The following is a 27,806-nucleotide window of genomic DNA, read 5'->3' as shown; positions in this document are numbered from 1 at the left end:
ATGTGCAACCCCATGGAGAGCTGAGTGATTTATTGTCAGCCTTACAGTTAGTAGAAGACACTGTCCCAAGCCAGCAGGACCGTCAACCAAGAATCCGTCACTATCCCACAGAACAAGAAGTCTGGGGACAGGGAAGCTCATGACAAGGCCAGCAGCTCCCCAGTGTCAGCAAAGACCCAGGCACACCCTGCTTTCTTCCCTTCTATCCTCAGTTGTTCAGTGCTGCCTCCATTCAGGGTACAACATGGCTATAGATTCATCCAGCAACACATCCTCACACAACAGCATCCAGGGAAGGGATGGAGAGGCCCTGTCTATGTCCCTTTTGAAGGATGAACAACACTTTCCTAGTAGCTGCCCCAGCAGATTTCTTTTCCATCTTCCAGGCCAACTGACAGTGTGTGGCCACACCAAGACCAGTCCCTGGCAAGGAGCATGGAATTGCATCTATTGCCTTGCTCCTAGCAATATTCACTCCACACAGCAAGGAAGGAATCTTGTCTTCCCTGGAAAACACCAGCCATAGCAGGGTTCTGTGAGCAAGGGTGGGAGAGAAAAGCTATTATATAGGCAAACCAAGGGGTCTGCCCAATAATGCAGATCGCCTGCCTCGTTAGCATATCCCCTCCCCATCCTTCCCTGTTTCTCTGCTAACACCCCACACAGTGGCTCTTGGGAGGAGCCTCTGCCAGCTTCAAACAAATTCAGAGGATGGATGGGGTCATCCCACTTTAATATTAAATGTGTTGCGTTTTCAGGTGACAGCCACTTTATTAATGCTGCGTAAGTGAGAATCTTGTAATTTTCCTCCATTCTGTGGCAACCCAGTTTTAATATCTCCCAGTCTGGATGTTTCAAAAGGCTTTGAATAAGTCAGGTGAGACAAGTTGCTGTTTCACAGCCTGGGGGAAAAAAAAAGAAGCTATCAAGTAATGGCATGTTATTTCCAATTATGTCTCTGACCGGTTATCCAGTGGCACTCTCAATTAAGGCCCTTAATTGCATTTCTCATTTAGCTTTAATAAGATGATTTGCAAGTGGTGAGAATACACCAATTTGTTAACAAAAGTATTAGCATCATCAATAATAGAAGCTTGTCTATTTGATTTTGTAGTGTTAATTTCAATACATGTTTTCATTTAGAATAAAGGGTAATTATTTTGTATGAATAAAACCACTTATCATTAAAATGCAGTTACTGAATCTTAACCAAGAAGCACTGTAGAGGAGATAAGTGTCCAGTTTAAACACTTTACTGACACAGTTTGTTGTATTAACTTTGTTAATGTGGTAATCTGTTAAGCAATAGCTCTTCCAACTCTGAACTAAATGTACTTTTGAGAGTCTTAACATCCAGCATTACTTGTAGTTCTTGGCCTTCATATTTCATTATTGATGACTGAAAGCAGTAATATCTTTATTAAAATTAGTTCTTAATAATGACAGATGGCTTGTTGGAATGTAAATAATGCAATGCCCCCCAATGATTCCAATCCTATTAGTATTATTCCCTTTATTAATAAAAAGAAGAAGAATCAAATGTTTTCACAACTTCTTGGAAATATCTATTATAAACATTCTCACTTGATGGAAATGCCACAGAGATGAAGGCCCAAGAGGTGGTTTTTATATTCTATTCCCCCAGTAAAAAAAAAATGTCACAAATAGCATGTGGTAACATGATATATTCAAAGTGCTAAAAGGAAAAATGTACATCCAAGAATACTGTATGTGGCAAGATTACCATTCAGATTTAAAAGAAAGATAAAGAGTTTCCCAGACACACAAACACCATATGATTCATTTATATGTGAAATCTGAAAACAAAACAAAGAAAAACAAAACAAACAGACTTAAATACAGAGACAAGCTGGTGGTTGCCAGAGGAGAGGTGGGGGGATGGGTATAATAGGTGAAGGAGATTGAGGGATTCAAACTTCCAATTATAAAATAAATCATGGAGATGAAAAGTAAAGCATAAGCAATATAGTCAATAATACTGTAATAATGTTGCATGGTGAGCATTAAGTAATGTTTAGATTGTCAAATCACTGTGTTATATACCTGAAACTAAGATAGCATTGTATGTCCACTATACTTCATTTATATATATATATATATATAATTTCCCATAACATTATAAATGGAAGCTAAGAGGCACTTGGGGAGTGGAGGGGCTCAGTGGGAGGAGCATCTGACTCTTGAATTCCGCTCAGGCCATGATCACAGGGTCATGAGATCAAGCCCCACTTCAGGCTCCTCACTGAGTGGGGAGCCTTCCTAAGATTATTTTTTTGTAGTTTTCAGTCTAGATATAACATGTTTCATGAAATTTATGTCTAAGTATTATATTCTTATTTCATTTTCTAAGTCATATGTTACTAGTAAATAGAAATATAAATGATATCTGTAAATTGACCTTGTTTCCTGAGATCTTGCTAAATTTAAGTTCCCTTATTAGGTTCAGGAGTGTTTTGGTAGATTTCTAAGTATGTTCTACCTAAACAATTATGTTATCTATTGATAAATGCAGTTCCATTCATTTATTTTCTATCATAACATCTTCTTGCCTTATTACACAGATTCAGACTGTCATCAATAGTGGGTAATGTTCCCCATCTGAGGTTGAAAGCATCCAATATCTTACTGTTAAGTATCGTGTTAGCTGCAGGCTTTTTGTAGATGACTTGACCAGATTGAGGAAGTTACCTTATGTTCCTGCCAATTTCAGTGTTGAAAGATAGTTTTCCTGGGTATAGAACTCTAGCTTAGAGGTTATTTTCTTTTAGCACTTTGATGGTGTCATTCCACTGTGTGTAGGCTTATGTTACTATTCCCCTTGGTGTGTAATAGTTCCCTTTTTCCTCTGCTTTTAAGATTTCTCTTCAATTTTCAGCAGTTTCACTATATGCCATTTACTTTGTATTTATTCTTTTTAAAACTTACAGATCCTCTAAAAATTGTCTTTAACCAGTTTTAGAAAATTCTTGATGATTTATCTATTCAAATATTGTTTCTGCCCCATTTTTTCTATTCTCTTGAACATACTAATTAAATGACTTAAAGTCTCTGTCAGATAACTTCAAAATTTGGATAATCTGCATGCCTTTTCTGTTACTTCATTTTTCCCTTTTGGTTTTCAGTTAGTTACTCTTGGGGATTTTGTTTGGTTGGGTTTTGTTTTTTGTTTTTGTTTGGATTTGGCATACCTAGTAATTTTTGTGTGCCTTATAGACCTTGTGAATATAAAATTTCAGAGACCCCAAATGATGTTATCCTCCTCTAGAAATGGTGTACCCTTCCCCTGCTGGTGGCTGATTAGCTTACTCTGGTCACAGACAGATGGGTTGAAGCTGGGTTTCAGTTCTGGTAAGGCTCAAGCTACTTTATGTTCATTCCTGTTCTTTAATACTTTCAACTCATCCTGTTGTATTTTGTGGGACCTTCCCCCCTTGATGGATAGTAAACTTTGTATTTGATGAGGCTGCTCTTTTGTGTCAACAACTGTGAGATGTCCAAAATTTTACTGGCAGAAAACCTGAGACTTCTCAGTCACAGGAGAGAGATTCTGTTGTAGTTGAGGCACGTGAAAAATCTGGGACATCCCATGGGAGCATTTTTCTTCTTGTGGAAACCTTCATGTGGCCCAGAGAAATAAAACCTGATCAATGTACCTCCCTCCTCCATACATTCTGCAGTATGAAATGTTCCTTCCCCACATGCTAGAGTTGTTGCTTCTCCTCTCTATCACAAAATTGGCATATGCCATCACAGTGCCTGTAACTTACCTATTTTTTTTCAACCTCTTCCTAATCACAACTGGACAAAAGTATTATGCTCACTTCAGCAGCACATATACTGAAAAAAAAAAGGACAAAGTATTTTTATAAAACTGAATCATAACTAAGCCTGAATCTCCTAGGTTCCCTTTTGGCTAAACTGCCATCCAGAGGGTGTGCCAGACATGCCAGTCTGGAGTTGCCACTACAGGAATAAAATGAAGCAACATGGCCATAAGGGGTCAGGAAGGAATTGAATTTTCAAAACAGATTTATATAACCCCTATCCTATTCATCTTGCTCATTCTCTAGAAAGCAGTTGAGAGTCAGAGTAGTCCCCTAGGGGGACAGCCACATTCAGTGAACAAACTGCCTTACTAAGGTACTGTTATGGACTGAATGTTTGTATCTCCCCGTAAATCCCTATGTTGGAACCCTTGATCCTTAGTGTGATGGTATTTGGCAGTAGGGCCTTTAAGAGGTAATTAAATTTAAATAAGGTCATGAGGATGGGGCCCCCATGATGGGATTAGTGTCCTTACAAAAGGAGGAATAGATCAGAGCTCACTGTCCACCATGAGAGGGCACAGCAAGAAGTCTGCCACCTACAAACCTGGAAGAGGGTTCTGACCAGGAACCACATCAGCCAGCACCTCAGTCTGGGACTTCCTGCCTCTACAGCTGTGAGAAATATGTCTGTGGATTAAGCTACCCAGTCTGTGGTATTTTGTTATAGAAGATACCCAAGATGACTACTTTTTTTTTTATTTTTCTCATTGATTTCTAGCTTATTTTTAGTATGACCAGAGCACATACTATAAATGATTTCAAATCCTGTGAAGTTTGTTGACACTTTTTTATGGCCCAATATGTGGTCAATATTGGAAAATATTCCATGTGACTTGAAAAAAATATGTGATTACTTTGCAGTCAGTGGGTGAAGTGTTGTATATATGTCAAGTTTACCTATATATTAGATCAGGTTCTTGAATTATGTTTATCTAATCTCTACTGAAGTTTTCGTTTGTTGAGTCTATCATTTATCCAGAGAGTTTGGTTAAACATCTCCAGTTTTGACTGTGGGTTTATTTCTTTCTCGGGTCTATCAATTTTTGCTTTATATATATTTTAGACTGTCTTAGGTATATGCACATTAAGTGTTTTTATATTTTCCATTTGACTTTACTGTATTATCATTATGAAATATCCCTCTTTTTAAAATTTTTTAAAATGTTTTATTTATTTCTGAGAGATAGAGGGAGACAGCATGAGCAGGGGAGGGTCAGAAAGAGAGACACAGAATCTGAACCAGGCTGCAGGCTCTGAGCCAGCTGTCAGCACAGAGCCTAATGCGGGGCTCAAACCCACCAACCTGAGCTGAGTCAGACGCTTAACCAACTGAGCCACCCAGTCCCTCTTTATCCTGTGCCTTAATAATGTCACCAACATTGTGGGGATGAGCACTGGATGTTATATGGAAACCAACTTGACAATAAACTATAAAAAAAAAAATGTCACCAACATCTGAGATCAGTAGGGCTTCACTAGCTTTATTTTTGCTTAGTCTTTTTTGTTTTGTTTTGTTTTTCACAGGTTTTTAAAAATTTATTTATTTTGAGAGATGGAGTAAGAACATGAGGGTGAGGGGCAGAGAGAGAGGGAAAGAGAGAATCCCAAGCAGGCTCAATGCCATCAGTGCAGAGCCTAACATGAGACTCAATCTCATAAAACATGAAAGCGTGACCTTGAGCCAAAATCAAGAGTCAGACACTTAACCAGCTGAGCTACCCAGGAGCCCCTTTGCTTAGTTTTTGAATGGTGTATCTTTCTCTACCTAGTTACAGTTATATTTCTGTGTCATTATGTTTATGGTGTCTTCTGTCAGCAGCATATACTTGTCTTTTTTTTTTTTTTGAACAAGGTTGACAATCTCTGTCTCTTAATTGGAGTATTTAGTTCACTCACATTTAATATAAATATTGATATATTTTGTTTCAAATTCATTATCTTGCTATGTATTTTATTGTGTCTTATTGTGTGTCTTTTTTCTTCTCTCTTATATTCTTTTGAAATATTTAAGAATATTTATTATTCTGGTTTCCCCACTACTAGCTTATCAATTATATGTTCTTTTATTATTCTCTTAGTCGTTACCCTACAATTTCCAAAACCCACTGTCAAGATATTAGAATGTACTTTAATTTGGCCCTTTTACCACTTCCTAATCAATGTAAGGATCTTAAGATTTATGTCATTTATTACACATTTCCGTATTTTGTGTTACTGCTGTCATGTATTTTAATTCTACATATACTTTAATCCTCAAAAAGGCATCTCTGATATTGTTTTAAACAGTCAGTATTTATTTACATTTACCAATGTACATGCCTTTTCAAGCCCTTTATTCCTTCTTTGTGCCCTGCGGTATTCTCTACTGAATCCCTTTAGTATTCTTTACTTCAGGTCTGATGGGTTATCCCTTTCTGTTCATTTGAGGTCTGAAGTTGTAGATTGGTAATAACTGCCAGAATAAGGTGGAAACACAGGTTCTCCACTCTGCCTTTGTTGACACCTGTGGATGCATGGGCTTCTTGTTACTGCTGGGAGGGAGCAGAGGGACGTCATTACTACCAGACGGGTATGAAAGGCCAAGTGCCCCATATGTTCTTGATTGGTAGGGGGTGGAGTCCATATTATCACCTAGCAAGACTGAAGAGCTGACAATGCTTTCAGCCTTCTCTGACACCATCTGGCACTGGGGAAATGGGTGGTGAGTGGCTCATTATGCTTCTTAAGGTTGGAAGTTTCAGCTTCCCAATTGGCCTTTGCTGGCAGGGATGATGATGAGCTGTAGCTTCTTCTGGGGCACTTGACTGAAATAGAGCAGTTACTGTCTGTCTTCCTAAGCTTCCCCTTTCCTTGTGTACTGTCTAGAGAGAGTATAATTCCTTTGCCTCCATTGGTGTCTCCAGGTTGCCAACTTTTCCAATATCTGGTCTGGGATTTGGGTGCAAAAAGAAACTCCAGAGAGCTACCACCATTTGTTTCTCAGATCCCAAGGTTCCTGGTCAGTCTGCCTCTTCCTCTACTTCTAAGTCTTCCTGTGCTATTTTACACATAATGTCCAGGATTTTCAGTTGTACTTAAGAGAAGGAATAGAAGAAAATATGTCTACTTCATCTTCCTGGAAGCAGAAGTCTCTGGATGTGTTAATGAGATTTAGCAGGGATATACCTAAGTAGCTATAGTGGTTTGGATGTGTTAAATTAAATGTAAACCATACTTTTGGAGGTGTGTACGCATCAAAAAAGGATGGTACATGAGAAAAAAAATAATAACTTTCAGAAAGGGAAACTGTCTTCAAGGAAATTACAGAGAAACTTTTATTTGTGTGCGTGTGTAAAATGTTCCCGAATTCAAGGAGAACAGTCTTTGCCCTTGAGTTTCTTAATCCTCTTGCTAGTTGATGGGAGGATTTGGCTGTTTCTTATCCTAGAGGGAAAATAGCCATAATGTTCTACCTTCCCACTGAAGTTTTCTAGAACCCTCTCAAAAATCATCTGCTGATGTCTATGCTTACTTAGCAAACATTCAAATGCTCTGTTCTGGGATTCTCTTCTAAAGTGCGCTTCTGTTTCAGGTCGCCTGAACTGGTGGTCCACTGTGTGCACAAGCTGTAAACGGCTTCTTCCTTTGGCCACTACAGGGGATGGGAACTGCCTTTTACACGCCGCCTCGCTGGGTAAGCTCCACAACAGAGACAGAGGGCAGCAGCACCCCAGACCTGCTCTGCTCATTGTTAAAGGACAGACATGTGCTAACTAGAGCCACGCACATCACTCATCTGGAAGAGTTCCCAAGGACTGGAGGCAACAATCTAGCCCTTCTTGTCAAACAGCTGGCAGGCTTGGTGAGAACAGAGAGCACACATGAGAAAAGACCTAATATAAAAGAAGGAAGCTTAATCATGAGCTGCAGTGATGGGGATTAGACACCATGGCCTAGAGCAATAAAAGAGGACTTCCTGGTAGAGGTAGGATTTTACTGAGACTTGAAAGAATATAAAAAAGGACATTTCATGTAGGGAGGAGACTGCATAGAAAAACATGAAGGCAGGAATTAATAGGATGTTTAGAAGCAGGGCTGAGCTTGGTTGGGCTTGAGCAGGAAGTTTGGAGAGCAGTATGTTAGGTTGGGTAGGTATGGAGACACCACACTGACAGCAGTCCATACACTTGGACTGACAAAAAGACGTAGGTATCACTTGGGTTAATCACAGGGGAATCTACACAATTGGAATATACAGCAGAGAGGTCAGCAACCTCCAGCAGAGTTGTGTGCTTCTTGGTCACAAAAAGCCATGCCAGCAGGTATTCAGGCATAAGCAACACTATTTGAATAACTGAGGGCTCGTGGACGACTTTCTGGAAGCTCAACCATCCCTTCTAGACCCAGCCTTATACATATAAAGCAGATCAGTTTTGACAGGCAGGGCTGGATTTGTGCTGGGGACCCACGCATCAAGAGCTGGCCATCCCCCTCAGTCCTAGAGTGAAGGGTCTCTCTCCACAGATGGGACCTTCAAATGAAAATATTCTTAGTTGGCAAGTTTGACCAAGAATATTCCTTGTTGGTCAGACTCCCCTTCCCAGGTAAACACAGTTGATGCTATGACCCAGAGCAAGGGCCAAACCCCAGAACTCTCTTTGGCCCTGTAAGTGAGGCTGGTCCAGCGATAGGTGGACAGAGATGAGATGCCTAAAACCCACAGAGGGAAAAGCATGGGGTCTGCGAAGGAGCCTGAGAGCCTCTGAGGGGAATGGAGCCCCAGAGCAATGGGCCACATTCCACAGGCCTGGCCAGGGGTGATTGGGGACACAAAGGCTTCCACCTACCTGCTTCCTTTACATTTCAAAATGAACATATTTCTGTTTGTTGGCATTATAAAAGTATTCCACATTTGTCACAGTAAGAAAATAAAAATCAACAACCCTACCACCGAGCAAAGTCCGCTTTCAATGTTTTGGTGTATTTTGTCTCTTCTTCCAGTGAAATTATGATCTCACAGTGTTCACAGTTTGGAATCCAGCATTTTTCCCTTAAAATTATATTGTGAATTTCTTATGTTTTTGGTAGTTGTATCATAGTTCATCATAATGTATTAACTATTCCCCTGCTGTGGAACATATTTCTTCACCTTGTTGTGTGTAAAATCTGGAAAGAACACAAAAGAAGAAATCTCTCATCTTTGTCCAACAACAGCTTCATTACAAAGGAAATGCCTTTGTCCCTCAGAAACTGCAGTGTGCAGAGACACTGTCCCTCTCAGCACTACAGGTGGGCAAAGCCACAAATCAGGTCACACGTCACTATGGTCTGTTCTGAGGTCAGGCGTTTTCTCAGTGAGCACAGTGGACCTCCTGTCTGCCTGGGAAGAGAAAGTATCTCATGGGCCAGGCTTGCTCCAGCCACTAAAGAGTCTGGGCCATGGCTGAGCCTAGGGCTTGTGGCCAGTTGGACCTTTTCTCCTGGTACCTTGTCTTCCTTTTGTACTCCAGTTGCTAAACCCTACAGGGAGGGGTAGCACTGCCCAAAGCAGCCATGCAACACTGACCAGGGGTGCTTATTAAACCTGCTGTCCAGGCCTGACATTGACCTAGGGTTGTGGGACACACACAGAAATGACAGTATCCTAGAGCCAGGCTCGTAAGCAAACATTCATGGGGCAGGGAGAACCTCTCTGCAAAAGAGACCTAAACAAAGAACCATGGAGCTGAGACTGGATTTGCCCTATGTAGGAGAGTTCTGAGAGGAGATTGCAGGCAGGTCTGAGGGATGAGTAAGATCAGCTCAGCCTGTTTATAACAGGAGCATTAATGGCCACTGCCATCCATCTATGTTGTAGAAAAAGACAAAAGCCTCTCTTGATGGAAAGCCCATAGCAGCCCCTGGTTATTGCATACTTTTGCACCATAGGATACATGGCCAGAATGAGCCTTTAAAGATTAGGTCAGTGCAGGTCACTCCTCTTGTGAAAACTCTCCAGGGACCCTTAGCTCACCCTTCACCTTGTCCCCTTGATCCTCTCTCCAGCCACATTTCCTTCTTGCCATTTCTCAAGTATGCCATGTGGGCACCCCTTGGGGCTGGTGCCTGGCCTTCCCCTCTGCCTGGGATGGCAGCCCATCTCCCTCCTATACACACTTGAGTCTATGCTCTGATGTCTCCATTCATGCCATGACCAATGCCAACCAGTATCCCATCCTCTTGGCCTGCTTCATCTCTCCTTATTGGTTCCACTGCCCCTGAGATGGTATGTTATGTGACAATTCAGTGGCTACTCTACCTTCCCCCAGTGTGTGCTCTGTGAGATTTTAGGAACTTAGTCTTCCCTGATTGCTGCTGTGGTTATTCCCAACAACCAGGATGGTGTCTCACCCCTTTTATGAAATAAGTTTGGAATTAGTTAAATAGAATTAATGATTAAATGGATGGATATGGATGCATGGATTGATAGATGGATGGACAGATGGATAGATTTCCCCACTCTTTCCCCACAGCCAGAGCTGCACCTCTTATTAGTTTCTTCCATTTGTTGGGTCTCTTGACCACATCTGACCTGCCTCAACAATGTACTCAGAAATAGATGGTTTTCCTTATAATCCCTCAAGGCCCAGCACAGGCTGGGGAGGAGGTAAGGGAGAAAGACATTCTACCTCAAAAGTAGGTACTTTCTCTTAGTTCCAGATCTTTTCAGTGGTGTCCACTGATGCTCTGCTGCTCAGGAGGCTGAGATGCTTTAGGGCAGAGACATCAGGTGTGGCAGACCCTAGATTAAGCCAGGCTCCTATTGTCATCCTTGCTTGAGGCCCCATGTGAGGACACATCACCAACCTATCCACAGAGACTGTCTCTCACTCAAACACAAGATGTGGAGGGTGAACATGAGGTCCCTCAAAAAAAAAAAACCTGTGAAATTGAAAGTGGCTTGCCAAGGGTCCCAAAGAGAAGCAACCCACTGTTGCTTCCTGAGAAGGGGACAGCCTCCTTCATTCACCAACTTTCTTCAATGGGAAATGGAGAAAGGCCAAAGGGGAATTGCTGTCTAATCATGAGAACTGATGGCTGACTAATGAGTTATCTTTGTATGTGGATGCAGGAGGCCAGGCCTGGTACCTTGTGACAGTGTGAGTCACCTACCGACTTATTCCCCTCCTCACATCTTGTCTCTCTCTTCTGTTCCTCATGGGCCTCCCGCTGCAGGAATGTGGGGGTTTCATGACCGGGACCTTGTTTTGCGGAAAGCTCTCTACAGCATGATGAGGACAGGGGCTGAAAGGGAAGCCCTAAAGAGAAGATGGAGGTGGCAGCAGACGCAACAGAACAAGGAGGTCAGTATCTGCTGGGGTGTCCAGAGCCTATAGGACCCACACCAAGCACAGCCACGCGCCATGGTTAAGTCCAGAGCTGGGCCCCAAGGCCAAGTCCGTCTTGTGAGGTCAGGCAGCAATAGCTTCTGGGACTAGTAAAGATGTCTCCATTTAAACCCGCTGAAGAGGTGCCCATTATAAAAGCTCAGCCCCTGGCACACATAGTGACAACATGTCCATTCTTACTGCCTATCCTTATATTATTATGAAAACCATCCACCTTCACTCTGAAAAAGTGTCCTGGTTTGGATGATGAATTACACAGTCACCTATGTCTGGTCCCTACTGATGGTAGCTTGAAGGCCAGGTGTAGCCACAGGGCAGTCCTGGCACAGTCTACAGCCCCAGCTCCTGCGTAGATGTACTTGATCCACAGAGAATACTAGTCTTCCTGATGATGAGGGACATTAGCACTTTGCTGTCCTAGAAGAAGTATCTGCCTGCTCTCTGACTGAACTTGGCCCATCATCCCTTTAAACTGTTTAATAGTCAACCCCAAGCCTGGTATGTGTCCATATTATGTTTTGTCATTCCTGGTAATGACCTTGTTGCTGGGTGGACTCCCAACAGCATTGAAATTGGAGACTGGGCATTCTGAAGAAATGCTGTTGATAGCACATAGGGGCAGTCAGTGGCCACTAGCAGGTGGTGCCCAGCCTGGATGTTGGTTGGGCTTGGACTGACCCAGGGGTTCAGCAGGGCTGCCTGTCTCACCCAGAGTGAGGGGTGGGTGAGGAGGCCAGCCTACCACCTCCTGAGCCGGCTTCCATTGTGCCAGTCAGGGCTGGTGTACACCGAGGAGGAATGGGAGCGGGAGTGGACTGAGCTGCTGAAATTGGCATCCAGCGAGCCACGCACGCACTTCAGCAAGAATGGTGGCACAGGCGGGGGGTAAGTGCTGCCCTTTCCCCTCCCCAGTGGTCACCTTGAGCTCCTGGCCACCCAGTGTGGGAAGTGGCTCAAGGGAGCATGTGGTAACCCCAGGCTGGGGGAGACGCAAAGCCTCCTGCCTTCAGACACTAAATTCTCCTCAAGGACTCAGGGCAGAGTTGTGAAGCACGGTTGGACCCCTGTCAGATATTTGGGGGAAAGTTTACCCAGCCTTGCATGCATTTTGCAGGTGGAGTCATGAAGGTCACCAGTGTCACCCCTTCTTCATTACAGACAGTACTGGGGAGACAACTGCCCAGCCAGCCTTTGTAGGAGTCATGTGACTTGGGAGACCCTGAACACTGCTGTTGTACTCACCAGTACCTCAAGCGGCTGACTTTAGATTTTTTCCATCTAAGTGTCTATTTAATTTCTGCCTTCAGGAAGTCACACTGAGGGGCACCTGGGTGGCTCAGTTAGTTGAGCATCCAACTTCAGCTCAGGCCATGATCTCATGGTTTGTAAGCTTGAGCTCCACATCAGACTGACTGCTATCAGCACAGAGCCTGCTTCAGATTCTTTCTCTCTCTTTCTCTCTCTCTCTCTCTCTCTGTGTGTGTGTGTGTGTGTGTGTGTCTGTCTCTCTCTCTCTTTCTCAAAAATAAATAAACACTAAAAAAAAAAAAAGAAATCACACTGTGATAGCAAAAGGTCATTAAGTGAGCTCAGCAACTCTCAAATGAACTCCATAGATGTCATTCACATTAGTGGCAAAAAGGTTTTGCCTTTGTGCACGTGTAGGGAGTAGCTTGTTCTGAACACACAGCTTAAGTGTCCAGTATGAGAATGAAGAGAGGGCCAAACAAAGCAGCCACCAAACCTGTGGCCCTAGCATCTCAAAGGCAGTATGTGCTTTGGTTCATACTTTTTGAAGCTGAGGGCCAAGTTCTCATGCCTTAGAAAAAGTCTCAGCCATGGGTGGCTGAGCCTGGGTGGCTCAGCCGGTTGAGTGTCCGACTTCGGCTCAGGTCATGATCTCACGGTTCATGGGTTCGAGCCCCGCGTCAGGCTCTGTGCTGACTGCCAGCTCAGAGCCTGGAGCATGCTTCAGATTCTGTGTCTCCCTCTCTCTGACCCTGCCCTGCTCACGCTGTCTCTCTCTGTCTCTCAAAAATAAATAAAACATTAAAAAAAAAAAGAAAAAGAAAAAGTCTCAGCCAAACAAGTAAGCCTGAGCTTTGGGGCACCTGGGTGGCTCTGTAGGTTAAGCATCTGACTCTTGATTTCAGCTCAGGTCATGATTCCAGAGTCATGGGATTGAACCCCATGTCAGGGTCCGTGCTGAGCATGGAGCCTGCTTAAGATTCTCTCCCTCTCCCCTGCTTGCAGATGTGCACTTTCTCTCTCTCTTTCTCTCTCAAAAAAGAAAGAAAGCCTGAGTGTTGACACTGAGGAGAACCAAGAAAGGATCAGACGCCAGTAGACAGCCCATGCTGGTGGTATGTCCTGGCCCCATATCTTGGCATCTGGGCTCTCAGCCACTGTCAGCAGGGCCTGGGGCTTGAGAGTCTCTTGAGTATATCAGAGACCCTCAAAGACAAGTGCTTCTGTACAGAAACCCATAAACACAATTCCCACAGGGTGGTTTTGTCACTTTGTTTTAATAATGTGACATGTTAGCACCAAAAGTCTATCTTATTTGGGACATTTGGGGACAAATAATTCTGAAGACTCAATTCATTCCTAAAAACTCCACTCTGCTTTTCCATGCCTCCTGAGTCATGCCTGAGAAGTGTCTAAAGAATTCCGTAGCATCCCTTTCATCATTGAAAACAGTGGATTAACTCTAGCCCAGTGTGTCTTCTGGAGTGGAGGGAGGAGGGTACAATAATAACTATCACCACATCCTGTGTCCCCAGAGTTCCCCCATCCAGGAGGCACTTAGGCTATGTTCACACTGCTGATCAGGTGTAACTTAACTCTTAAGGCCCAAGCTCCTCCTACTCCCCAGGAACCAAGAGGGCCCAGAGCTGAGTGACAGGCAGAAGGAGTGGCATATCTGGTGTTCATATCTGTCTCCTTCCCATGGGACTCAGGTTTGCCAACTCAGTAGGGGAAGGACCCCAGCAGAGAGGCCTCCTTTTTGATGAGCCACAGCTCTGTTCTCCTCTTAAGCTCTGGGGAAGTAGAGGAGAGACAGAAGGCATTGGACTAGCTACCCACCCTCCTCAGCTCGCAAGAAGGCGGCTCTGGTGTGACTGAGACATGCCAACCCAACTGTAGCTCTCATGCACCTCCAAATGCACCCCCTCCTCAGAACCCTTTCACCACCAATTTGGTCTCAGTTATAAAGGTAAAAATGTGTCTAGTCAGGAGCAATGAGTATTAGATGAAAGATGTCACTTTTCACCCCGAGAGATCCCTTGATATTTTTTTAGTCCCCTCCACTGCAACTTGAACCAGCAGGTTTGGGGATCCAATAAGCGTCACACAAGCTACTAGTGTCCTCTTCCATCAGGGGGCACAGAGGTGTTAGGGAGGGATGGACAATACCTGATGCGGGTGGGGAATCTGACACCTGACAGGCTCTCAGGAGCACCCCCCTTTGCTGATCATTTGCCCAGTCCAAGCCCTCATGGCTGGTTTCTCCTGAGTTTAAAAAAATTTTTTTAATGTTTATTTATTTTTGAGAGAGAGAGAGAGCATGAGCAGGGGAGGGGCAGAGAGAGAGGGAGACACAGTATCAGAAGCAGACTCCAGACTCTGAGCTGTCGGCACAGAGCCTGATGCAGGGCTCAAACTCATAAACTGCAAGATCAAGCCAAGTCAGATGCTTAACCAGCTGAGCCACCCAGGCGCCCCTCTCCTGAGTTTTTAATGATTCCAGGAGCTCAAATACTAACCCCCATGACCCCTCACATGCCAGAGCTCAGATTTTTCTGGCCTGATGTCTGCAGCCCACAGGACCATGTTTGGGCTCAGGATGGTCCCACAGCAGCAGGTAAATCCCAGGAGGCAAGGAACTTCTAGAAATGAAGTCTTTTTGGTTCTGACATGTTAGTTTTACAAACATGTGTGATCTCTGCATGAGACATGAGCTTTTAGTCTGTCTCACCTGGTCTTTTCACCTTTCCTTTCCTTCTGGATTACTCTTGTATGGTCAAGCTAACGAATAATGCCAGTATGTTCTCTCCCTCCAGGAGTGGGTCCCCTGCCATGAGGCTCCCACCTCCCCCATGGGGTTCAGAAGTTCAAAAGAGAGACTTTTTTTTAGCAAGCTATCAGTGTCTCTGCATTTTGCCTCGGTTGTCTTTGGACAAAGGGAAGAGGTTTCTCTCCTCATGTTGAGCTGAGTGATATGGGGTATCTCTGGGGCTTTAGGGCCTTGGAGACTGGTACCCAGTGTCTTCCCCAAGGCTGTGAAGGCTGAGACTGGCCAGTTCCTAAGTCCTCAGAGCCATGGAGGGTTATGCAGTGCTAAGAGCTACACGTGCACGCTTTCTGAGCACCAGGAGTTAACCCTGGAATGAGGCCTGAGCTGGGCTGTCTTCAGGAGGACTCTGCTACAATGAGGGCAAACTCCAGAGGCCAGGCCAGAAGGCGTGTCACAAGACATCAGCTTTGGGTGCTCTGTCCAGGGAATGAGGGTAGAGACAGTCAGCTGTGGGGAGGTCCCAAGACCTGCAAAAGCACCTCCATAGAAATGGGGGTCAGCATTTGGGCCTCTGCCAAGTGCAGTAGGCACCCAAAAGAAGAGTCAAGAAGGACTTTGCCACCCTCTGGCCTCTCTTCTCTGGCCTGTGCCAACTGTACAGGGGGCCACAAATGGCAGCCAGAGAATGAGGAGGCAGTGACATGAGAAACAGAGAAGTGGTCGGAGCCCGACAGCCCCCAGGAGAAGCAACTGGAGCAGCCACACAAAATTTCCAGGTTTCATCTGGGGATAGGAGAGAACTAAGCAAGAGAGAATGAATTTGCAGGTATGATGGTAACAACAACTAAATTGGCCCTCTTTGTGTTCCCTCCCACACCTGGCTCATTAGGAAACCTGGTTCCTGGGGATGAGGGACAAGTGTAGCTGCAGCAGCAGCATGAGCTCTTCCTCCTGTCCTGCTTCCTGCACAGCCCCTGGCCCCCTGGTACTGGCACAGATGGGGTCAGCTGCTCCCTGGCATGGACACTGGCCTGATATCATTTTTAAACCCATTACTTCCCCCATGGAGTTCCCAGAACATGGCCAGGTTAAGTATCTGAAGAGGGACTGAAGGGCAGACTCAGGAATGAACTTGGCCTTCTTTCTTTCTTCTTCCTACACAACTCACAGGCAGCTGGCCCCCAAGCTCACTGGCAGAACCCAGCAAGAGACCCTGGAGGCAGAGGTGCATATCCACTGCTTGCCCAAAGAGAAGGGTGTAGGCCAGGTTGGCATCCAGGCAGGGCAGGCTACCAGCCAAAGAGCCACCATGGACAGGCTGCTTAGGGCTGATGCCTCAGAGTACGTGATCACAGAGCAGGGCACCCTTGAAGACCCCAGGAAGGCAAGGTGGGTATGGGCTTCCTATTGAACTTCAGATGCACAAGAAAGACAGATGATGGCATCCACAGACATAGACTTGCAAGCATAGTAAAGAGCCAAGACCCAGGCAGAGCCAGGTGCTTCTGAGCAGGGCACACTTAAAGCTGCAGTCAAATTCCCTTTGATGCTTACAGATCAAAATGTATCCATTTCTCCATGGCCAAAATAAGAGAAATAAAACATTGGGTCAATGTAAACATTAGGTCAATGTAAACATTAGGTCAATGTAAACATTAGGTCAATAATCAATTAATGATAGGAATTATCTTAAATACATTTACAATGAGTTATTACCAAGGAGTTTTCAACACAACCACTACATTTTTGGGAGGCAGGGAGTAAACCAGGACCCTCTCAGTTCTAAGAATATAATGTGAACCCAACAGGGAAATGAAAAAATCACTACACATGTTAGAAGGTCAGAAAGAGAATGTACTGACAATACCAAGTGCTGGTGAAAATGCAGAACAAATGGAACTCTTACACGTTATTGCTGGCAATATAAAATGGTACAACCACTCTCAAAGGTAGTTTGACAGGTTCTTATAAATTTAAATGTCCACTTGCCATATGACCCAACCATTCCATTCCCAGTATTTACCCTAGAGCAGTGGTTCTCAGCCAGAGATAATTCTCCCCCTGGGACATTTGACCAAGATCTAGAGATAATTTTAATTGTCACAACTGTAGGTTGGGCTAGGTACTGCTACCTAATCTAATGCATAGAAGCCAAAGATACTGCTAACCATTCTAAAATGCACAGGACAGCCACCCAAGAAAAAATTATCTGTTCCAGACTTTTCAGCAGTGCCAAGGTTGAGAAAATCTGCCCCAGAAAAATGAAAACATGTTCACACAAAGATCTTTATATATCAGTTCTATTCATCATAAAAAACTGGAAATTCAAATGTCATATAATAAATTAATTGGACTACATTCTTATTACGGGATACTACTCATCAATTTAAAAAAATCAACTGAGGGGCACCTGGGTGGCTCAGCTGGTTAAGCGTTTGACTCCGGCTCAGGTCATGATCTCGCAGTTCGGGGGTTCAAGTCCCACATCGGGCTCTGTGCTGACAGCTAGCTCAGAGCCTGGAGCCTGTTTAGCATTCTGTATCTCCCTCTCTCTCTGACCCTCCCCTGCTCACACTGTCTCTCTCTCTTTCAGAAATAAATAGGAAAAAAAAGAGTGTCTGGCTTCCTAAATAAATAAATAAATAAATAAGTAAATAAATAAAATCAACTGATGCACACAACGACTTTCATGAAACTCACAGGCATTCTGCTGAATGAAAAATCAAATCTCAAAAAGTTATATGCTGTATGTATGATTTCATTTATATGACATTATCCAAAAAGTAAAACTATCAGGACAGAGAACAGATCAGTCAGTGGTTCATTTACTTGCATATAGATGTCCAATTTTCCAATATCATTTGTTGAAAAGACTAAGCTTTCATCACTGAAATCCTTTAACCTATGTCAAAAAATAATTGGTATTATTTTTGTAGATGTTTCTTTCCTGGATTCTCTATTATTTTCCACTGGAAATGTGTCCTTCTTTGGACAATATCACTCTCTTAATCAGTGTTACTTTATAATAAGTCTTGAAATTAGTTGGCATCCTTCCTCCAACTTTCTTCTTTTTTAGTATTTTTAGTTTGGGGTTTTTTTGTTTTGTTTTGTTTTGTTTTGCTTTCCCATATAAATTGTAGAATCCACTTATCTGTATCTGAAAAATATCCCATTGGGATTTTGATTAGTATTGCATTAAATCTATATATGAATTTGGGAAGATTCAAATCTTTACATCTTCTAACACATCCTTTTCTATATTTTGGAGGGATACAGTATGTCTCTCCATTTATTTAGATCTTTTTTTAAAAAATGTGTATTCGTTTTGAGAGAGAGAGAGAGAGCATGCACGAGAGAGAGAGGAAGAGAGAAAGCATGCACACATGCAGGGCAGGGGAAGAGAGAGAGGGAAAGAGAGAGAATCCCAAGCAGGCTCCATGCTGTCAGCAAAGAGCCCAACGTGGGGCTCAAACTCACAAACTGTGAGATCAAGACCTGAGCCAAAGTCAAGAATCAGACGCCTTAACTGACTGAGATACCCAGGCACTGCTAGATCTTTTTTGATTTGTTCAATCAGCATTTTATAGTTTTTAGCATATAGGTCCTATACATGTTTTATTCCATTTATACCTGCATAATTCATTTGGAGCTATTACAAATGATGTGTGTGTGTGTGTGTGTGTGTGTGTGTGTGTGTGTGTGTGTGTGTGTGTGTGTTTTAATTTAGGTTTGCAGTTGTACATTGCTAGTTATAGAATTGTGATTGATTGTTGTGTTGTCTTTGTATTCTGTGACATTACTACACTCACTTATTATGTTTATGAGACTTTTTTTGTAGATTCCTTCAGATTATCTACATAGACATTAATATCATCTGTGAGTAGGGATAGTTTTCTTTCTTCCTTTCCAATCCTTATGCCTTTATTTTTCTTGACTTATTGCACTACTTAGAACTTCTAGTACCATGTTGAATAGGCATAGTAAGAGAGGACATCCTTGCCTGGTTACCAAACTTAGTCAGAAATCTTTATTAATATGATGATAAAGTAAGTTTTTGTAGGTATCTTTTATCAGGCTGAGGAAGTTTACTTCTTCTTTTGTTGTGAGTTTCTATCATTAATTAATGTTGAATTTTATCAAATGAATTTCTACATAAATTAATATGATTATGTGGGGGGTTTTCTTCTTTAATTTACATATTCCATGTTATTATTTGCTTCCCCTGTACACCATGTGTTTGTTTTTGTTGTTCCTCTGTTCTCCTTTCTGGTCTTTTTTTCAATGTTTTTAAAGTCTCTTGATTTAACTATTGTGATTTTGACTATATTTCTTTATATGGTTCCTAGATGGTTTTAAATTACAATATACATTCTTTAAACAATCTTTTTGAAATTGATATTTTACTTCCAGTGAAAATTACTTCAAGTAACATTCAAAGCCCTTACAACCATATAGGTCCCTCATCTCTCCCTTTATGTTATAATTTTATTATATATTATGTCTACATACCTTGAATACCCCATAATCCAATATTATAATTTTATGTGAATCTTCAAATATATGTTCAAGAACTCAAGAATAAAAGAATTGTCTAGCATATTGTGCAGATCATGAAGCATTTCTGATGCTCTTCCTTCATTTTTGATGTTCCAGCTTTTCTTCTGGTATCATTTTCTTTCTGTCCAAAAAAGTTTCCTAAATTCTTTTAGAAAGATTTACTGCTGGGGCACCTGGGTGGCTCAGTTGGTTAATCATCCGACTTTGGCTCAGGTCATGATCTCATGGTTCGAGGTTTTGAGCCCCGCATCAGACTCTGTGCTGAGAGCTAGCTCAGAGCCTGGAGCCTGTTTCAGATTCTGTATCCCCCTCTCTCTCTGACCCTCCCCCGTTCATTCTCGCTCACTCTCTCTCTCTCTCTCCTCTCTCTCAGAAGTAAATAAAACATAAAAAAATTAAAAATAAAGATTTTCTGCTTATGAATACTCTAACTTTTCCTTCATTTGAGAATGTCTTTATTTCACTTTCATACCTAAAGGATATTTTTATTGAGTACAGGATTGTAGTTTAACATTCTTTTCTTACAGCACTTCAGAAATGTTACTCCCCCTCCATCTGTCTTCCGTGGTTCATGGTGAGAAATTTGCAATCATTCAAATATTGTTTCTCTGTTGAATGTATCACCTTTTTTCTGGCTGCTCTCAACACTTTTTTCTCCATCTTAGGTTTTAATCATTTTATTTTGATGTGTCTGGATTTCTAGAGGTTTGTCTTCTTTAGTTCTCTGAGCTTTTTGAATCTATAGATTTGTATTTTTGCCCAATTTAAGAAGCTTTCAATTGTTATTTCTTTAATTTGGTGGGTAGAGTACTGTACTCTTTCCCTTCTTCTGGGACTCTGGTGATACAAGTGTGAGACATTTGGCATTGTCTGACAGATCACTGAGGGTCTCAGTTTTTCAATCATCTCATCTTCAGATCGAATCATTTCTCTTGATCTGTCTTCAAATTTAATGGACTCTTTTTCCTTCATCTCCAATCTGGTATTGACTCCATTCTGTGAATTTCTTTCTTCTACTTTTGTCTTTGGGGTTTCTAAGCTTTCCATTTGGTTTTCCTGGTATCTTCTGTTTCTTTGCTGAGACTTCTTACCTGACCATTTCTTCCAAGCATGTTCTCCAGCGCTTATTGGAGCATTTTCATAACTGCCTTAAAACCTTTGTCAGATCATTCCACCACCATCTGTACCAACTCAAACTTGATGCCTTTTGATTGTTCCCTTTCTTGAGCATTGAGATCTTTGTGGTTCATTATATATCAGGTAACTTTGGATTGCATCTTGAAAGTTTTGGATCATATGTTTTGAGACTCTGGGTTTGTTTATAATCTACGGAAAAAGCAGACATTTTTGTTTTAGCAGGCTGTCAGGGTGGTTAGGTTCATACCATTGGATTCAACCTGCCTTCCCTGGGCTGTGGTTACAATGTCAGTTCAGTTTTCAAAGCCTTTGTTGTCCTATTCTGCTGCATTACTCAGTCTGTGACCTGGGTATGATCTATTCAGTCAGTCCTCAGAGCCTTTGGGATACTGATTAGGACCAGACCTATACATGCTCAAATTGGGGTTGGGGGGATGGGAGTCTAGAAGTTCATAGACAATATCAAAAGGCTGTTTTCTCAAGTTTTCCCTTTCCCTGATCTTCCAGGTACTTTTCGGTTGCCTGGGACTCCCTTTTCTGTCCTCCAGCCAGAATTCTAGGGCCTTAGTTACAGTACTCTGCCGTATAACTCTGTGACTGCACCTGTATCCTGGGCCAGATGGCCAGAGGATGGGGCATGGGGTGGGGAGAATACTAAAACAAAATGGGAGAGGGGGCATCTGGTGGCTTAGTCGGTTAACCATCCAACTTCATCTCAGGTCATAATTTCATGGCTCTTGAGTTCGAGCCCCCACGTTGGGCTTTCTACTGCCAGCGAAGAGCCTGCTTCAGATCCTCTGTCCTGCCCCCCTCTCTGCCCCTCCCTGCTTGTGCTCTCTCTCTCTCTCAAAAATAAACATTTAAAAAAATTATTTTGAAAAGTAAAAAATTTTTAAAAATGGATTCCCTCCTGCCCAACCTCTTGGTATCACAGATCCACTGATCATTGAGGAAGGTTCCTCTATCTTAGATTTTTTAACTGTTAGAGACTTCTGTTGTGACCTCAGCTACCGCCTGCAGGAAACTTTTGAGAGGTGGAGCATGAGAAAAAGGGGAGAAGAAAAATGGGAATTTCTATGCTTTACTTGAGCTTTAAGAGCTCCTATTCTCACTCCCAAACTAGAAGGCACCTCCAGCCCCCTCACCAGTGTCCACTTGTGGGCTTCAGGCTGTGTTGCATTCACATCTGGGAACACTACAGGGTAAAAAAAAAAAAGTAAATTCAATGTTCTTTCCCAATCTACTTGCTACTATATTCTTTCCAGAACCCTCCAATAACTCCTCTGTGCATTCTCTTCAGGTGGGAGGGTTGTGCTCAGGAGGAGAGAAGGGGTTGGAGTGTCCTTACTTGATCTGCACAGCAGCAAGAATGAGACATGAGATGGTAGGCTAGGGTTTGGATATGGCAGAGGAGATGAAACAGAAGGAGTTCTAGATCAACAGAGCATGTAGGGTGGATGTAGTAGGGTGAGAGGGGCCTTGGCAACCTGTTTCCCATTGCTCCTCACCCGCATGGCCCCTCCATATGTACACACATGAGAAGACATTCCTACTAAGTTTAGCAGTTGGGCATTTTCTTAATCCTAATTCCTCCAGATCCATTGTGACAAGTTATGTGATTTGGGGAAGATTCAGCTGTGCTCCTGCACTTACCGTTGGGGCTAAGTAGCCTGTGCCAAGACTTTTACACATTCTCATTGTATCAAAATTAATCCGAATGAGTGATGAAGATCTCCATGCAGGAATTCCCTTTGATATGCTTGGTCTTCCTCATTTGGAGACCATTAGGAAGAGCACTCCCTTGAACTGATGGTTCCACTTAGTGTTCTTGTTCCGGAACATCTTTGACCCCCACAACGTCAAAGAACTTATACAGCAAGTTCTCCCTAAAGTTTAATGTGTTTTGTTGCAACTCAGAAGCTCCACAATGACTTTCTGATTCAAATTTTGGGAAGTCATAACCCTGAAGACATAGATTTCTAGGTGCTTCTATATTCATCCTGTTTATTGCATTTCAAGAATGGAATGACCATGGGCGCCTGGGTGGCTCAGTCAGTTAAGCGTTCAATTCTTGATCTCTCCTCAGGTTATGATCTCACAGTTTGTGAGATCGACCTGCACTGGGCTCTGCACTGACAGTGTGGAGTCTGCTTGGGATTCTTTCTCTGCCTCCCTCTCTCTCTCTTTCTCTTTCAACATAAATAAACTTAAAAAACAAAGAAAGAATGGAATCATCATGAAAGAGATTCAGCTATTTTTATGTGGGAAGTGGTCTGTGGGATAAGAAAATGAAAAATGTATTTGTAAGCCTCTCAAAGTTTACTTTTTCAAAGGATATATGTATTTTCCTGTAGTTTAAACTCTGGTAACATGGATTATGTCTATGACCCCACATCTCAGAGGACTGGAGGATATAGTACCTCTGCACTGTCTCTTTAAAGTACCACTTGTTTGTGCTCTGACCAGAGAAATGTTGCACTGTTGTGCACATCACTCTGTCCTGAGCCACTGCCTCATCCTGGGCTCATACATGTTTTACAGTGTCTCCTCCTTCAGAGTGCAATATCTTGATGGTGCAGCTAAAACCAGTGGTTCATTTTGATTCTCTTCCAATCCCAGCTCAGGGCTGGGCACCCATTGCTATGCTATGTATGTACATACAGAGCCAGACCCAGAACCAGCAGAGAGAGAGCTGACCACTTGTGCCCCCATACACACCCAGGGGAGATATTCCTGTCCAGGTCCTGTAATATCAGTACCCAAACCTGAACTGTTAGAAGACAGAGAGCAAAGATCAGCCCTGATGGGCCAAGTACTCACCCTTTTGACTGGCCTACTGGGAGCCAGAGTAGGGTGTTTTGACCTCAAAGGATGTCCTAGGAATCAGGGAAGGCCAGCATTGTCAGGCAGGAGTTAGAGCAGTGTCATTTACTGAACACACTTATGTGTTACATTATGTTATGTGTCAAGCAGGGCTGTGAATCTGTCATTAACATGGCCAGTTACAGATCCAGAACCTGAGATTCAGAAAAATTAGGTCAGTTCCCAAAATCCCACAGCCTACAAGAGAGAGCCAGAATCCAAACTTAGAACTGACCAAAAACATAAACCCACACTCTTAACAAATGCAAAACAGGTATGGAGAGCAGGAATTAACAACTTATCTTGACATTTGTGATAAAAATAACTTTTGTTCTTTAACCTTTTATAAAAGAAAAGCTTACTTGCTCTCCATTTGGTGAGACAGGTTAAGTGGAAGTTGACAGTCTCTTAAAACAGGGAGAAAAAGAGACACAGAAAGGAGCCTGAGGACCCCTGGGCAGCCCGCACAGGGCATCTCCCCTTCTCTTTTGTGTGTTTCTCATTCTGCTTTCCCTCTGAAGTTTTTTCTACAATCTCCTTGCTATGTTTACATAACTTTGTAGTGTGTTTACTGCATTTCTTTTTTATTGGCCTTTTCTAGAAATACCTAGAATCCTAAATTTCATGATGCACAGTATCAGAGGTAGGAACTTAAGTTTTTTAAGGAAAAATAAGGGGTGTTTCCCTACTGCAAGGAGCCCACACCTCAGGCTGGCATTCCCAAGCCAGAAGTTGGCTTCTCATTAGAAAGGAAGATTTCTTGTGACTATTCCTTAAAGTTCTATGACTTCCACCAGTAAACCAAACAGGAAAAGCATTTGTTCACCTAAGGAGTTCTCACATTTGCAGATATAGAATCCAGGTCAAATTTTTAAAGACTTTCCTAATTAGAAATAAGACCAAAGTCAACTCTTCATCTATCAGGAGCTTCCTACCTAAAGAAACCACCTTTTGTCATTGCATTTATTAATACCTGACAGTTTCTTATTTCATCATCTGGGTTTTTTTTTTAAGTTTACTCATTTGTTTTGAGAGAGGGAGAGAGAGAGAACACACAAGCAGGGGAGGGACAAAGAGAAAAGGAGAGAGAAGATCCCAAGTAGGCTCCATAGTGTCAACATAGAGTCCAACTCATGAACTGTGAGATCATGACCCAAGAGTCAGATGCTTAGCCAACTGAGACACCCAGGTGCCCCTCGATCATCTGTTAATTGAGCTTTTCCACCCTTAGACCTGCATATGTGTGCATACATGCACACACATGACAGTGCTACACCCATCACAGAAACTCAGTAGATATTCGTCACGTGAATGACCCCAGGTTATCAATTCCAGGCAGTAAAATGAGTCCTCAACCCCAAGCCACCTGGTGGCTGTTGAGAAGCTCTTGTCAGAGCCTGAAACCCACTTGGCCCCTTCAGAGTACAAGGAGTGCCCGCCATTCTTCGGTCTTAGCTTCCCCGCCATTGCTCTTAGCAGAGCCCCTTGCTGCCTTCACTGTGCTTTAGGAAGTCTCTTTAGAAGCTGCTCTCTAGTCAGACACAGCCCCTGGCCAGGTACAAGGCTCACAGCAGGCACAGACTGGCTTCAGCTCTGCTCAGGGCCCTGGCTCCTAATCTCCAGCTCCCTGAATCAACATGCCAGTTTATCAAAGGTGTTGTCATGGCTCCGAGCCCCACCTGGAAGAGGGGCTTGAGTCCTATCACTCAGAAATGCTGCTGGTGACACACATGCATGAGGAGTGCTGTGCAGCTGGGAGAAGGGGAGGACCCCACATACTGGGCTGGAGGCATCTCTGAGATGCACTGTTAAGAAGGAAAAAGCAGGGGTCAGAAGAGCAAGTGTAATGCCCCATCTTACACCTAGAGGTGGAGGGGAGTATGTGTATGTGTGAAGAATCGAAATATCTTTATCTTCTTTCTTTAAATGGAAGGGCACACCAATAACCAGTAACTATGTCACCATCGATGGGGTGACTATACAATTTCTCATCCAAGCTGGTGCATTTTGGGGAGGAAAAGTGAGTACCAACCACCCAAGATATATAAACCAGGACTTCCCTGAGCAAAATGAGATATGGTCACTATACCTGGGGGAGAGGGACACAGGGAGGATCCTGGGATGCCTGTGCCCAAGCTGCCCCTCTATGTGGCCTGATGACTGTCCTTGACCCTGCCAGCTGCCTAGATTGGCTTCCTTGTACATGACACAGACTTTTGCTGGGTGGACTCCAAGGGTTGTGACTGCCATGTAAGCCAAGGCACCCCCAAATCTTCACTGTACTTTTCACTCCTGCCACCACCCTCTGTGGCCTGAGATACCATCTGGACCTCACTCTACTACCTTTGCTTTGCGGTCCTACCTGAAGAAGGCTCCCAGGCCAGCCTCTGCCCTGGTTTTCATCCCCAGGGGGTTTTCACTGGGTGGATGGTGTGGTCCTGTTCTCAGGACTTCTCTTTCCCCAGGTATACACTGAAGAAGAGGTGATGAGTGCATGTGTGTTATGTCATAGAGCACATTAGGAAGTTCTTGGGGCATGCCACAGTCTCTTTGAGAATTAATTAGTTATATTTGCATGTTGACCTTCTCACCAGCAAACACCAATTAAGTGTTTTAGGGACTTTTACATGTTTTTCCCCAAAGGCCAGATTCAATCCCAAGCTTAGCATTTGCTCAGTGAACTCACAAGAAGATGATGTTAAGCCTCTGGGTAAGAAATGTAAGAGAATATTCAAGATTTGTTTCACTACAGCTGATTTTTGCCAGTGGGCTCAATCCCAGTAATTCACATAGGCAGGTCACAGCTCCAAAGTCCTATCCCAGAAATGATCCTATCTGCACCATGGAACAGCCTAAGGGAGTTGCTGGTCCAATGTTCTCAGCCAGCGTTCCACACAACAGGGACACCGAGGCTTCAGAAGCACTGGAGCATGGCAGTGGTGTTGAGGGGTAAGTGTAGAACCAGCACCCACCCCCGTTTCAAACTCACTCCCTTAAACCATGCAAGCAAGCAGCTGGGAACAAGGAAGGAAGGATATTATGATTCTCAAGCTGCCTCCAGGATGCAGCTAGGACTTTCTCTGCAACCTCTGGGTCACTGAAGGTTCACAGTTGATCTTTGGCTCAACTGGTATGGAAAGAGGTCGCTGTGCTCCTGGATCTCCTCCATCACCCTCGCCCAACATGGCCCAACTCTGTGTTCCATTCCTTGTACAGAACTAGGGAAAGACAGACAGACAGATGGATGTGTGGGTGGGTAAATAGACAAGTGAATGGATGGATGGATGGATGGAAGAATGGATGGTAGATGGATGAAATTATGTGGACAGGTGGGTGGATGGACAGATGAATGGATATGTGTGTGGATACATGACTCAACAGACAGATGGAGGGGCAGATGTCACTTGAAGGCCTCTGTTGTGCCTTTTACCATGCCAGCATGCCAGCATATAGTAAGTGCTCAGCAAATACTGGCTGGTTTTTCAGTTTGAAATACACTGTCCCTGTTTTAAATTTTGCACGTATAGAATGTTGTGGCAGTACAACAGCACCTCATACTACATCAGCCCTTGCACTGTTGCTGCAGTGAGCCACTTCTACATAGCTATTTAGACACCAGAGTATTTCATCATGGAGTGAAGGTGCAACTGAGAACCCAGAGCTGAGAGAGCTACTCCTCACCTTGTCATTTCTTCTCAGCATTACTATCTGACTTTCTGATGCCTCATTTCTTTCCAGTGCTGACCTCTCCATCCACTGGATTAGGCAAGAAATGACACTCCACATTTCTAACTGGGATATTTTTCTCTGAGTATTCAGCTGTATTTCTTTGTTCCCTCCTGTCCATTGCTACCTACTGTCTTCTTCAACCATCCACTTGCCTGCTCACTTACTGTGTGACAGGGACAAGCAAGCAGCTTTTGGAATCAGTTGAACCTCACACACCCAGCAGCCTCCCTCTGAGCTATGGCTGGACAGGATAATCACCTGGGATATTTTTAAATGCACACCCACGAG

General features: G+C 43.3%; 1 protein-coding gene across 1 annotated transcript in view; it reads left to right on the top strand.

Annotated features, from left to right (window-relative positions):
- Positions 1 to 27,806, top strand: part of OTUD7A (OTU deubiquitinase 7A) — a 153,508-nt gene that overhangs the window by 107,551 nt on the left and 18,151 nt on the right. The window contains exons 5-7 of the mRNA XM_077762355.1: positions 7,420 to 7,521; positions 11,043 to 11,170; positions 11,988 to 12,100. Coding sequence (XP_077618481.1) covers positions 7,420 to 7,521; positions 11,043 to 11,170; positions 11,988 to 12,100 — 343 coding nt within the window. The remainder of the gene's footprint in view (positions 1 to 7,419; positions 7,522 to 11,042; positions 11,171 to 11,987; positions 12,101 to 27,806) is intronic.

This window comes from Crocuta crocuta, unplaced genomic scaffold, assembly GCF_008692635.1.
Source record: "Crocuta crocuta isolate KB4526 unplaced genomic scaffold, BGI_CrCroc_1.0 scaffold93, whole genome shotgun sequence".
Lineage (NCBI taxonomy): Eukaryota > Metazoa > Chordata > Mammalia > Carnivora > Hyaenidae > Crocuta > Crocuta crocuta.
This window is presented reverse-complemented; position numbering and strand designations above follow the sequence as displayed.